Source organism: Elephantulus edwardii, unplaced genomic scaffold (assembly GCF_000299155.1).
Source record: "Elephantulus edwardii isolate Elephantulus edwardi_28Jun2011 unplaced genomic scaffold, EleEdw1.0 scaffold00080, whole genome shotgun sequence".
NCBI classification, from domain to species: Eukaryota; Metazoa; Chordata; class Mammalia; order Macroscelidea; family Macroscelididae; genus Elephantulus; species Elephantulus edwardii.
In genome coordinates, this window is record NW_006399830.1 from 11389879 (window position 1) to 11404021 (window position 14143).

General features: G+C 53.6%; 1 protein-coding gene across 1 annotated transcript in view; it reads right to left on the minus strand.

The window, feature by feature from the left end:
• Positions 1-14143, minus strand: part of LOC102876209 — a 72176-nt gene that overhangs the window by 10655 nt on the left and 47378 nt on the right. Inside the window, exons 45-48 of the mRNA XM_006889785.1 lie at positions 12620-12716; positions 5723-5861; positions 4444-4553; positions 3774-3980 (exon numbers count right to left, since the gene is read on the minus strand). Coding sequence (XP_006889847.1) covers positions 3774-3980; positions 4444-4553; positions 5723-5861; positions 12620-12716 — 553 coding nt within the window. The remainder of the gene's footprint in view (positions 1-3773; positions 3981-4443; positions 4554-5722; positions 5862-12619; positions 12717-14143) is intronic.

The following is a 14143-nucleotide window of genomic DNA, read 5'->3' on the forward strand; positions in this document are numbered from 1 at the left end:
CACGGAACCCAAATCTAATGAAGACAAAGTGTCAGTCCAGCCCAGACTGAGGGGAATGCTACCCAACAGCTGGTACCCTTTAAAAAGGTCAAGGTCATGAAACTAAGGAATTAACACAGGTTAAAAGATACCTACCCATCAACAAACAATGGATAGAGAAGTGTGGTATATTCACACAATGGAATACTACGCTGCATTGAAAAACAAGGAACTCATGCAATATTATTCAAAATGGGTGACTCTGGAGGACATTATGCTGAGTGAAATATCTCAGTCATAAAAGGACAAATACTACATGGTGCCACTGTTGTAGAATGGGACTGACATCAGGGTTGGGGTAACACTGAGAGAAACTGGATAAATTATGTACACTGCATTGAAACAGATGAGGGAGAGAATAATTTAAAAGCGATATATGATAGGGTATTATGGTTATCACAAGAGTCCACAATTAAGGTTGCATAGTGGAGTGTACTCGGGGTGGTGGGAGGGGGATTGTATACCAAAGAAAGAATTTTTCTTTTACTTTTCAAAGAGACATGCGAACTGGGGAGGGGTGGGGGAGGGAAGGGCTGGGAAGGGAGAAAAGTGCAACAATGAATGAATGGAAATCCAAAATCTCTGTAAATATTCATTAAAATAATTAAAAAAAAAAGATACCTAGAAGATGTAGCAGTTAAGCACAATGGAGGGTCATGCTCTTTCCTTAAGTGGGGAAAGCCTGCTATAAAGAACAACTTCAAGACAGTTGGTAAAACTCCAACATGTACCAGTACTGCTGCTGGCGGACGCCATCAGGTGACGCCTGCTTACGGTGACCCCACAGGATTCCCAAGGCTGGGACCGTCTGGAAATACAACGCCAGGGCTTCTGAGGCACCTCTGGGTGGGTTTGAACTGCCGACCTTTCTAAGCAGCTGGTAGGGCTTAACTGTTGGCACCAACCGGGGACTCCACCGTACACATTACGTACTGTCTATGCCACTTTATACCATCATTTCTTCTTGGCTCACTGGTCTTTTTTTGGTATGATCTGCTAGGATCAAATCCGGAGAACTTTTCTGCATTAACAAGCCTTTATTTCACCCACATTCTTGTTTCAGAAACTTCATTTTTCATTACTGTGGGCGTATACACAGCGGAGGGGTTCAACCCTTTCTCCAGGTAAGGTCCAGCAGCACAGATTATATGCATGGTGTACAACCCTTTCCTTTTCTGAACTGTCCCTCCCTCAGTCCCATTAATTTACTTCCTCCTGAGATTCCCATCTAGCCTTTTGAATTGCTGTTGTCAATCTGATTCCATGGAGTCCTTTCCCCTTCCACATTATGCTGTTTATGGGGGAAATTAACAGGTTACCATTCAGATTGGAGATAGACATCTACATGTGGTTCACCTAGGGCAGAATGCTCAAGGCAGACATTTTTTACTAGTTCAGCTAAATTGTTCAGCTAATGGTTTAAAGATGCCTTCAGGGGATGCATTTGATTCAAGACATAATGATCTCTGGACAGGTTTCAGGAGTTCATACAGCCTCCAGAAAATCTCAATCCTATAAGAATGTGACGTTCTGGTCTGTATTTTCCCGTCTTTGGCCAAGGTTCTTTTATAGAATCTTTGATCCAAATGTTTAGTAATGGCATCTGGGTACCGTCCAGTTCTGGTTTCAAGGCAAAGAAAGCAGTTGTTCATGCAGAGAATTAATTACATGTTCCGTCTCCTCCCTGTTTCTAACATTTTTTCTTTATTGCTCTAGGCAAATAGAAACCAATTACTCCACCCTAAAAGCTTTTAAGACTCCAGGCTCTAAACCAGGAGGAGGTGGAACAGAAGCACCAAACATGTTATTAGGCCAAATAACTGGGACGCACCGTGAAACCCAGATCCTAGACCTCCGCACCAAGATGCCAAGCCCACTAAGTTCTTAGTAGGACATAGCACCCTCATTCTTGCAGCTGATGGTTTTTTCACTTAGTGCACTGCAAGCATCATCTCACTGCTTTCGGACTTCCATTGCTTCTTGAAGAATCAGAACTCAATCTAAGTGTCCTTTCTCTGAAGGGATTCCGTCCAACTGGGGGAGACGGGTGCAATAAAGTATTTTCTTTAGCTCTTGGTCTAGAACACCAAGCTCAGTGTACCCACGGGCAGTTTTCTACTTTGCTGTTTGGGACTTACTGGGCCAGAGTCTGTGAATCACTGTCTAGCATCAGTTCTGAGGGGTCCTGTCATGACATCGTCACATTCTGCCTCTTCCTTTAGGATCTGTTTTCCTCTGGGATGCCAAAGAGGAGACGGTCTATGCCATTCTTCAGATTTTTTTCCCCTCTCTAGATATTTTTAAGTTTTCAGTTCTCATTCTTTGTCTCTCTAGTTCTTTCTTTAACTGTCTTAAACTTTTCTGTTAAAACCTTACATTAATCTCTCTCTAGACAAGAAATCCTGCCTGGGAGCCCCCGTAATAAAGCTTCTTTAGCTTTCAAAAAAATAGCAACCAACAAACACTTTACATTAAGATTTATAGTAATCACTATTTCTGCCCTAATTTTTCTGGACCTGTTCCAAGTTAAGGATCTTAATTATTACAACACATTAAATTTCACAGTTTGACACTTTCTGATAAACCTCTGCTGAGGTTTTTTGTGGGTTTGTTACTTCTGTGGACCCTTACACACAGCACCTCACTTCATGTCCAGAGTTTCTTTTGTGTGTGTGTGTGTGTGTGTACAGTCAAATCAGATCCAACTGGCATAGGGGGAGATTGCCCCTCATTTTCCAGTGGAGCATCTGGCGGATTTGAACTGTGTGCCTTCGGGATTGCAGGGCAGCTTCTTGCCACTAGGCCACCAGAGCTCCCTGACTAGAGGTTTCTGGCCACGCATCTTAACATCCAGGAAACACTCCATAAGCCCCAGTGCTATCTTCATGCTGACACCCCGCTGTTCTCCAAGTCCAGGCAGTGAGGTTTGGAGGTGGGCTCCTCCTGGAAGGAGCTTCATCCACTGCCCCATGCAACTTTGTCTGCGGGTTCTTAAAACTACCCCAGTGTATGAATTTAGGTTGAAATCCAGGTTTATGAATTTTCGGGGAGTCAATCAGAATAAAAATTTACCTTACCGTTCTGAGAGCTGGGAACTGGAGCACTGCTGGGAAGTTTGGTTATCTCTCATCACTTCTACCCTAAGGGCACTTGAGGCGGGGTGTTCCTGCTTTATGAGTGCAGTTCTCTGTCATTAGACTAATTTCTTTAGCCACGTTAGGGCTCTGAGCAGCCAGAAACGGACGTGAAAATAGAAACTTCCAGTTCCTTCATTCAGATGAGCCGTCAGGACATACCTGCCTTCAGTGTTCCACGGATACCCCTATTCCCTCCTCTGTTAGTTCTTCACTGACTTACTCACTGTGGTCAAGTCAGAGCTGACTCACAGCTGACCCTCCAGCACGTTTTGGGAGGCTGTAAATCACAAGGAAGGAGGCTGCCATCTTTGTTCCAAGAGCAGCTGATGGATTCAAACTTCCAGAGAGGGCCACCTTTGGGCGATCAATGGATTCAACTCCCAAAGGATTACACCTTGCTAGTTCTCTGGTAGATTAAAAGCTAATGTTTTTTATTTTGTCCACCACTTGTGAAAGTTATCAGAGTAATAACGGAACAAGCCACCTATTATACCAGGTTGTCATCTGCACCCAAAATCTTCCCTGTTCTCAAGGCCCCCAGCCCCACAGTTGCCACCCACCTAGAGCATCGAAGGCCCTGGCCCATCCGCCACTCACCCCTGGACGCGGACGGTGTGGGAGTGCTCTGCGCCGCAGCCAGGCAGGCCATGAGGGGGGTCTATGGATACGGAGAGGCCTCGCTTGCCATGCGCCGAGGCTGGGATGGAGACCAGGGTGACCGTGTGGGGCAGGTGGGAGCCAGGGGAGTCAGGCAGGATCTGCTCGATGACTGGGGTCACCACCGTCTGGTAGTAGCAGTGCCCACTGCAGTGTCGTAGGAGGAAGGTGTCAGGTCAGCCAGCAGCATCAGCACTCCCTCCAGCCACCAGCCCAGGCCCTTTCTCGCTCTGCTTGCTCCTCTAAGGAGCAGGCAGGCAGGAAGGAGAAGAATGAATGGCCTGCAAGCAGGGACTGGGTATGCCCCGCTCGGCCCCGCCCCTCCGCTCGACCCCGCCCCCTCTCTAGGCCCCGCCCCTCCGCTCGGCCCCAGCCCCTCTGTGCGGCACAGGCACTGTGGGTTTGTCTAGTTTCTGCTGTGCTGTGAGCTGAGCAGAACAAAGCCGGGGATAAGTTCACTCAGGATGAGGTCACTAAAGGCCATGTGGGATCAAGGCCTGTGCTGGAATCCAGCTTTATCAGTCACCCCGGACTCTCCTAGCCCAGCCTGACTCCCAGCAGGACGATGGCGTGGGAATGGAGAAGACCCTGTACACACGTGCACACTCACCAGTACAGCTTGGAGTGCTCCACCAGCGTGTAGGTGTCCCCGTCTCCGATGAAGGTTCCGCATGTGAGGCAGATGAAACACTCGGGGTGGTACTTCAGCTCTCCGGCCACCTGGGAGGGCAAAGGGTAACTATCCAGCTCAGCAGTCCCTCCAAGCCCCATAGTTCTACCCTCTAGAAAGGCTGCCCTTGTTCACAGTAGCAAAGAGGTGGGAACAACCTAAGCGCCCATCAACAAACGAATGGATAGAGAAGCTGCAGTATATTTCACACAATGGAATACTACGCTGCAGTGAAAAACAAGGAACTCATGAAATATTATACAAAAGGGGTGACCCTGGAGGACATTATGCTGAGTGAAATATCTCAGTCACAAAAAGACAAATACTGCATAGTGCCATTGTTGTAAAACAGGACTGACATCGGGGTTAAGGGGAGACTCAGAAAGAGGGGACAAATAATGCATACTGCATTGAAACAGATGAGAGAGAGAACTGTTTAAAAAGGATATATGACTAGATATTATCATCATGACAGGAGTCCAGAATGAAGGCTGCATAGTGGAGTGCACTTGGGGGGAGGGACTGTATAACAATGAAAAGATTTTTCTCTTACTTTTCAAAAGGAAGAGTGAACCCTGAAACCTACAGCGTCCCTTTTCAGAAGGAAGTAGCTAAGAGAATACGCCATCCCCTTTTCCTTATGAATCAGGGTGAAGTCTCTCTCAGGGAGGAGTGATAGAGAATGGCAAAGAACACACTTACAAAGGAGATTAATCAGAACTGGCTTTGACAAGCACTGTGGCAATTGGACAATTAAAACAGACATTCGGGGGGGGGAAAAAAAGAAGAACGAACTGGGGAGGAGGGTAGAGAAAACAGTGCAACAATGAATGAATGAAAACCCAAAATCTCTGTAAATGTTCATTAAAACCAATAAAATTTAATAATAATAATAATAATAATAGAAGAGTGAATTGGGGGAGATGGGTGGGTAGGGAGAAAAATGCAATAATGAATTAATGGGGAAAAAGCATCGATGATTTAATGAAAAACCAACATGCTTTGTAAATGCTCACTCAAATAATAATAAAAAAGTCTTTAAAAAAATTCTTCATGCAAATAAGAAAAAAAGAAGGGCTGCCCTGGGCCACTGTTGGGGGCCTGGTGAGTGGGTCACTGAGGTCTCAGTGTGGGGAAGCAGCCAGCCAGTGGAGAGAAGAACAAGGGATGGGCAGGAGAGAGCCCTGGAGCCAGGACAGCACCCCGGGAGGGCACTCACCATGACCAGCCCCTTGGTGATGTGCTCTGAACACCCATGGCATGACTCGCCATAGCGGGCCCAGTAGTCTTTCTTGCAGAAGAGCTGTCCATCCTTCTCGTAGTACTGGTGTGACAGGGAGGCGCTGCACTCGCAACACCTGTGGGCAAGAGGGGGGCGGGGGCTCAGGACTGCCCTCTCCCACCCCCACCCTGGGGCACAGCCTGTGAGAGCTTCTGTAAGACAGAAAACGACAAATCCTTTTGGGGATGTGCCACAACAGCGTGGGGCTTGGCTAGGGGAGCCCCACTGCCTGAGGCCTCTCTGCCAACGCCTTTGTGCAGTGTACAACTGTCCACGGTCACTGTGTCTGGGCCCTGAGCACCGATCCCACCTGCTGGTCCGCTCATTAAGCCTCTCCCTTCAGAGAGACCCAGGGATGAGGGCCAGGCTTCTCATGGAGCGTCCGTCCTTGTCAGGACAGGACGATGGCGTGCTGAGTCACGTGTGACTTGTCCTGGTTCCCCAGCCACGTGGAGGGAGGAAGGAGACCTGAAGCCCAGGATGAGGGGGTAGAATGAACAAACCCGAGGCCATCCCCCCCCCCCCCCGCAACGTCAGGGCGTCAGGGGCATGAGGGCAGTGACCTGCTGGAGCTGTGAAGACTGACTGTGCGCTAGAATCTCTCTCCGTGACTGAGTTTACTTAAATCCTCAAAGGTCACCATGAGGGAGGCAGGGAAATGATACAATGTGGATCTAAACATTCAAGGTCACACAGTAGGGCAGCAGGGGTTCTACAAAGCTCCTTCCTGTTTGATAAGACTCTAGGAGAGAAGGGTTCTGTGAAGTGAGGGTCAGTCAGGGCCCCAGTGAGCCTCCCAGGTGCTGCCTCTGCTCAGCCAAGTGACCCCCTCCTACTTGGCTAGAACACTGCCTGGGGTGGGGGGGAGGTCCTCGGATAAGCAGCCACTCTGGGAGGTGTAGGACCTGTGGGAGGCCCAGCTGTGCGAAGTCAACAAGGCCAGGGCCCCAGCCTCACTGGGAGGAACCAGCAGGGAGGCCTGGCTGGCAGGGCACCAGCTCCTAGGTGCCACACTGGGGGAACATTTAGGCCCTCGTGCCCGGGTTTCTTCCTACCCGAGGTGGGAGTGGTGACCAGGAGCTCCACCTCCCAGGGAGAGCATGCTGCCCCTCCTCCACGACCTCAGGCAAGGGTCCACCAAGGGTTCTACCAAGCCCAGGGTCCTGCTGTGTATTCAGGACACAGCATGTGGGCGATGCTCTAGGCTCACACAGGGGCAGGAGGGCCCTGGTTCCATCTATGCAGAGCAGCATCCTGGATGGAGCCAGGCAGGAGAGCCTGGACCCTGCAAGGCCAGGGCAGCTACCACTGGGCTGGCTACCAGAGCTGCGGGTTAATGTGGTGGGTGGAGGAGACCCGGAAGGGGACAGGCTGGTGATGACAGGCAGGACAGCAGGCAGACGGCAGTGGGACACTGTTCCTTTAAGAGGATCCAGTCAGTTCCCTATTGTTTAGAATCTTGCAGGGGGAGGGGAGCCGCTGCGAGGAGCTGGGGGCGCACAGAATGCTGGGGTTCAGAGGTATGTGGTGATGGAGCAACCACAAAGGGAGGGGGCGTGAGCGCACTCTCCGCATGCCCCCTACCCCAGGTGGGAGCAGAGAGCGAGGGGCCCCCAAGCCAGGACACCCCTGGGATGCTCAAGATAGCTTGCTGGAGCCATGACGTCACTGCCCTGCAGCTCCAACTTGAACCCCAGAGCCCAGGCAGGAGGGCAGGGAAGTGGGACCCCCAGAAGCTCCTCCTCTGCAAGTGGGGTGCGCTTGGCCCACGGCGGGGGATGCTGTTCTCCACAGAAGGGTGGCGCGTTCGTGACCTCGCACCCCCAAGCAGATTACACCCGCGGTGATTCATTCGCCTCCCACCACCCAGACACAACCAGACACGACACCCAACACACACTCGCAGTGGTGTCACCCCGACCCTGCCGGAAGCAGGCCCTCTGCCTCCAGTCTGCCCGGCGGTGAATGCTCTCCTCCTGCCTGGAAACGCCCACCCTCTGCTCACTCAGCCTTCATCGCTGTTGCCTCTGTGGGCCGCTCAGCTATGGAAGACCCAGCAATGAGTCACCTCGTGTCGCGAGAGTTCCTCTCCCTCTGGCCCCCCTGCTCCACCATCAGCCTTAGTCGTCCCGCTGGTCCCACTGACACTGGCCTTGAGGTCTTCTCATCATGGCAAAGAGGACACTTAGCTGTCCCACCGTGGCCAGCTCCTGCCTGCACTCCGCCTTGTCCTCCCAGCATCCTCAGAACTGCCCCAAGGCCCCTTCCTGGACTCCCGTTTGGCCAGGGCACCCAGGCAGCTTAGTGGCTGACCCCTGCCGGCCTCAGTGGACCTTTGCTGCTGGAAGCCCTTGACCTGTCCGGGCGTCTGACACTTGCTCCCACAGAGGCTACCAAGAAAGAAGTGCTAGGTATTGAGAGTTTGGGGGTCCAGTCCCTCTGGTCGTTAGGTATCGTCTCTGAGCCAGACAGGAGTCCAGGCAAAGGCCAGCAGCACCCTCAGTGGACAAGTGTGGGCTCCATCTATCGATCCCCCAATACCAGAGGGAAGACAGTAGTGTCCAGCCTTATATCCCAAGGAACCTGTTCTCGAAAGGTCAGAAACTTCTACGGCACCTCACGACACCCCCACCCCCCAAAACCAGGCCACAGTGACCGAGTAGTTTCATTTCTCCTGCCTCCCTGGCAGGACCCAGGTGGGTACGACCCATTAATGCTCCCCACCCTCACCCCAAGGGCCTGGTCTGGGGCCCAGGACAGGTAGGGAGGAGGGTTTGCCACTTACTTGGCCCCTCTGAGGAAGTGGCGCCTACTAAGGATCGAGGCTAGCATCCTTTGCAGCCGGCAGGGGCCTCTGGCAGCTTCAAGGGAAGGCAGGGGTGGGCCTGACCAGCTTACCCAACCCACTCTGGGCCCTGAGGATTGGAGGCCACTGAGGGTGGGGCTGGCTGGCCAGGGAGACGCAGCAACCAGCAACGTGGGGGCACAGAGATTTGGACTGAGCCTGAAACAGGAAGGAGTTGTAGGGCCTTGAGCTGAGCTGCGTGTGTAGGGGAGGGATCTAGGTTCTGTCCCCAGGCTGAGGCTGTGGCCAGCACGCAGGCTGCACGCCCTAGAGGCTCCCCTCTACAAAGGCACCAACCAGAGGGCCTCTCTGGGGACAGGGACAAGCCTGAAAGCAGCTTCTTCTTCCGGTGCTGCCCCCAAGGGAACAGAAGTGGCCTGCCAAGGACAGTAGTATATCTTCCTGTCCTGAAAGGGCCCCCACAGAGAGGAGGCTGGACCAGAGCTGTGCCTGCCTGGTGCAAGGCAAGCCCTCCACGCCCTGGGCGGGCCACTCCACCTCCAGGGAGATGTTACTGCAGCGACAACTGCCTAAAGGCACATGCACAAGAGGCTTCTGGAAAGAGGCCTCCCAGAAGAGGCAGCTGGACCTGGCTGGAACTTCAGGGATGTGGGACCCACAGGAGGTGGGGTCATCCGGACAGAGAAAGGGAGAGTGAGCCCTGGGGTGACCAGTGAGACAGTTGGGGGCTTCCACACATTTTGGCTCCAGCCCAGACCAGCCTATGGCCTTTTGGAGTCACCTGTCCCCATGGGTCTGTCTCTGCTGACATGCCTGACACAGCAAGGACAGGGCCCCAGAGGCAGACAGGTACTCTGGGTATAGAGCTAGACAATAAGTATAGTGTAGGCCACCACTGCCTGGGACCATTGCCCTGAGTACTCACGCACCTATGAGCTGAGCCCAGCCCCACTGGCCTTCAGGCTACTCCTCTAAGACACCAAGCACACTCCTACCTCAGGGCCTTTGCACATGCAGTTCCCAGTCTCAAATGCTCTTCACTCTCACGCTTAGGGATGCTCCCTGCCTTCATTCAACTCCCTGCTTGAAAGTCATGGCTCAGAGTGCTAATGAATCCTAGAATCTGATGGGGTATTTATTCCTTCAATGTCTTCCCTCCATCAAGAAGGGGTGCTTCCTCCCCTGCAGGCCAGGGTCCCAGGTAACCTGGGAGGGACTGGGCTGGCGCCATGCTCTGAAGCCAGTCTGTAGGTATGGGCTGACTCTGCCCCTCACCTTGAGACTCTGGACAAGTTATTAAAACCTGAGCTTCAGTTTCTTTATAGTAATCCCTCACTGGGTTGTTGGGAGAGTGTTTTAATTCAGGGGCCCCGAGGAGGTTCCTGATTCAGGAAGAGCCGGAGGCAGAACCCAGAAGTGGGTGCAGTGTCTCCCCTTCCCCCACTCAGGGGGGTGCAGCCCCTCAGGGCACATCCCTCCTCCCAAAGTACCTGGGAGAGACTAGGTCTTGGTGTCACTCAAGTGAGGCCAAATGTCTCAGCGCTGAGAAGCTTCTAGAAGGGGACCAAGCTGAGCCTTTGCCAAGAGCAGGCTGGCGGGCCAGAGACTTCAGTCTTTAGATGCCTTTTAGACATGGAGCAGGCCAGCAGGCCCCCTCCAGGTGGGTATGGGAAGGAGGAAGACTCATGGTGCCACGGAAGAGAAACAATAGTTCTCACTGCCAAGACGTGGGGGTCCACCCTCATGTGGGAGTCTCCCCACTGTCCCTGCCACACAGAGGACAGTCCCCCAACATGCCTCCTCCCTACTGTCCCCACCTGGAGCCTTGTCCTCTCCTGGTGACACCGGGCAGGTGCCTCCAGGCCCCTATGCCTCCCTACAGTCCCCACTTCCCCCCTCAATCTACCATACTAGGTCTCAGACAGACCTAGGTTTGCATTGTGACTCTTGGCTGTGCAGCTTTCAGCAAGTTACTTGAGTTCCTTGAGCCGCTGTTTCTGATGGTAAGATTGGACCAATCATGGCATCCCCCATGGCCTGACAGTAAAGGGCGTCATATAGGTAAAGTGATGAAAACCCTCTGTGAGATGGGCCAGCACAACAGCCCTGACAACTCAAATTCAAGTTTCACCCACCATCGTGAGGACGGCGCAGGACCGGCCAGCACTTCCTTCCGTTAACGCACAAGATCCCTCCGACTGGGGGTCTAGCTGATGACAATGAGCACCCCAACATCTCTTTATCACCAAACTCACTGCAGTCGAGTTGATTCTGACACAGAGACCCCACAGAACAGCCAAACTAGACCTGTCCCACTGGGTTTCCAAGGCTGTGACTTTTAAGAACAGATTGCTTTATTTTTCTCCCGTGGAGCTGGCGGGTTTGAACCAACCACCTTTATGTAGCGGTCCTCTCTTAGCCCACTGCACAGCCAAGGTTCCGTCCATACAGTCTCCACTCACTCACTCACTGCTGTCTTGTGGGAACTGCCTCACGGCTCATCTGCAGCAGGCTTTCGGAGGCTGCAGATCACACAGGAGGTGACCGCCCATCATACTCCCTCAAAGCAGCTGGAAGCTTCAAGGATTCAAACGGAAGGCCTTTGGGTTGGCAGCACAACGCCTTACCCGCCAGGCTACCCAAGCTCCCCACTCAGTCTTGGCAAAGGCTTCCTGCTGTAACTTCAGTGAGTGTTCAATGTATGATGCCTGGTGCGACCAAGACCTGCCAAATATCATGCGGTCTGTAACTGAAATCCTCCACCTTCAGTCTCTCTCCTGGCTCAGAACTTACAGGCTTAGACGCTGAACTTCCCTCTCCAATGAGCACATCCACCCACGACCCTCCTCCACTCGCAGAAATCCTCCCCAGGGCCTTGCTGCTTTCAGGGGAGATCCCAGAAGGCCTTGGCACCCAGATCTGCAGAAACGGATCCCAAGTTTGCCTCCTCATCACTTCCTCCATCCCCCCGTCTGTTCCAACCCGAAGGGCTGGTCCTGTTTGCTCCACCTGCACGCTGGTCCCCCCCTGCCTCATGCCTTTGCATACAGGGTCTTCGCTGCCTGCCAGGGCCCCGGTCCTCCCTGATGCCCCCTGCCTGGGCATCTGATCTGGAACCTCAGGGCGAGCGCCTTCCCCTTCTCTGATCTCGTGAGCCGGTGTGAGCTCTGAGTGTTCACCTTCCTCCCAGATTGTGTCTCTGTCTGAATTAATCTCTCAGAGTCTCACTTTGCTTGGGTAAAATGGAAACAATATTTAACTCGGCATGGTGAATGGGACAGAACGTGGCCCTTGCTAAATGTAAAAAAGTTAGATATTATTGTTCAATAAAAGACAAAGCACAACCTCCCACTGCTTCAAGCCTGAACTCCTCCAGCGGGTGGCCAGTGCCCCGTCCGGGCTGGACTTACAGCTTCATGTCCCCGTCACGGCACTTCTCCATCTGACTGGCTGGTCATACAGTTCCATACTTTGCACCCCCAGACCCTCTACCTGGAACTGTCTCCACCCAGAGATTTGCATGTTTTGAGACCTCTGCACCCAGTTTCTCAGGACTGTGTATCTTCACCTCTGGGTTCCTGTGTCCTCGGCCACCATGCCAACACACCCGTGTGCACTTGGGAGCCTATCTGAAGGGAGGGGTCTTGTCCTGCTGGTGTGCACCTTCATGACCGCCTAGGACTCCCCAAGAAGAATGGCTGGTCTCCCACTGGGGGGCATGGGTACCTGAAAAGCAAGACCCTCACTTTCTCTTTTCCCTACCCCTAGCCAGGACCACCAAACATGGGTGTCACCAGCTGAAATGGGGTTTCTCCTCTCCACAGAGGTCTAGAATGACAAAATAGACGGGACTTTAGGCATCTTGTCAAAATCTGCCTTTTTCAGATGGGGAACCTGAGGTCAGAGAGGGGGACCTGCTGAAATCACAGTGAGATACTGCCCCACAGAGGACACTCAGCTGCCCTGCCCAGCTGCCTGGCCTCTGCTCTCTGGCCGCTCTCCGCTGCCACCAGCCTGCCCTGTCCTACCTGAAGCAGTCCGCATGCCAGTCAGCACTCAGGGCCTGGAGGTACTGGCCGTCGTAGATCCTCTGGCCGCAGCTCGCACACACGGGCAGCTCGCTTCCTGCAGGGGTGAGAAGGGAGTTGGGGAGCATTCTTAGGAGGGGGTGCAGATGCAGCCGCCCCTGTGACCTCATGGGCAGGAGTGCCTGCAGAGGACTGGTCTGAGCTTGGCTGAGACAATGGCTGCTGTCAAGCATCTCTGGGCCTCAGTTTCCTTATTTGTATCTGAGCAGAGGATCATATGTCCACCACTCTGCCACTCAGGGCTTTCTTCCTCTCTGGGCCCTGCCTGCCCAAGAAGAGGGGCTAACAAGACCCTCAAGGGCAGGACGTGGACAGTGCTGAGGTGGGACATCCTGGGTGGTGGCCTAGAGGAGAGGAAGGACAGCAAGCACAGAGGGACAGGCCTCAGCTCAGATGCGGCCATGCACTGCTCTGGTGAGGGGCTGGGGCTGGCGAGCTCGACACTTTCAGACCTGTTCCAGGTGGCTTGGCAGTTCCTCAAATCAGCCATGAGGCATGCTTAGTCATCCCTGGGGTCTGGTACCTGGACTGGAAGGGCCTCACAAGACCCCCATGCCAGCCCCACCGCCACACCCAAATGAGGAGACTGAACTCCAGAGAGGGGCAAGGCTTGTCTGGTCACACTGCCAGGCTCCAGGAGAAAGCCTGTGCTGACCCCCAAGGGGGGGGGATAAAAGAGCAGAGGTAGGGAGGTGGGCATTTGTCCCAAGCAGCCTGGGGGGACTGTTGGAGTGGGAGGCCCGAGTTGAAAGGTTATGTGAGGTCAGAAGCTGCCTTGGCAAAAGGTCAGCTGGTCCAGCGGCTACTGGAGGAACCCCAGGGATGCAGACCTCAGGGCCTGCCTTGGGCTGGGGAGTCTCAGTGGTCTTTGAGCACTAGTGGTGGTGGAACCCCAAAGCTTGGATCTCAGCTGGGGGGGGAAGGAGGCTGAAAAGGAGGCTGGGATGAGACTTCCTCAGGCCAAGGCTAACCGCAGGCTGCGGGTTTGGTGCAGGGAGAAAAGGTAGGGGTTTGGCAGGAGGACAGTATGCTGCCTCCAAGTCCTGAGACCACATATTTCAGCTCTGTCTTCCAGTACTAGGGGCCAATTACCCCTTCGTGGACTGGACAGATGGGGAAACTGAGGCACGGGGGAAGAAGGCCTGGCTCAAGGTCACAGGACCCTGCAGGTGTCCAGTGATGCCTAGGACTCAGAGTGCAGGCTTCCCCAGTCGCTTTTTCTTTCTAGGCCAGGCTCGAGATGGGAAAGGGGCAGCCCGGGTGAAAGGAAATGGAGACCCAGGGTCCTCTGCTCAGGGTGGCCGTCGGGGGTGGGATGGGGAAGGCGAGGATGAAATGTAAGAGGGGTCCTCCGCCGCCTGGAGAGCAGCCCACTGGGACCCAGGAGGGGGGATCGATGGGGGTGGTCAGGGAGGGGCCTTCCGGGCGCATCCCGCGGAGACAGGGGTGCGGCCTGGCACAGCC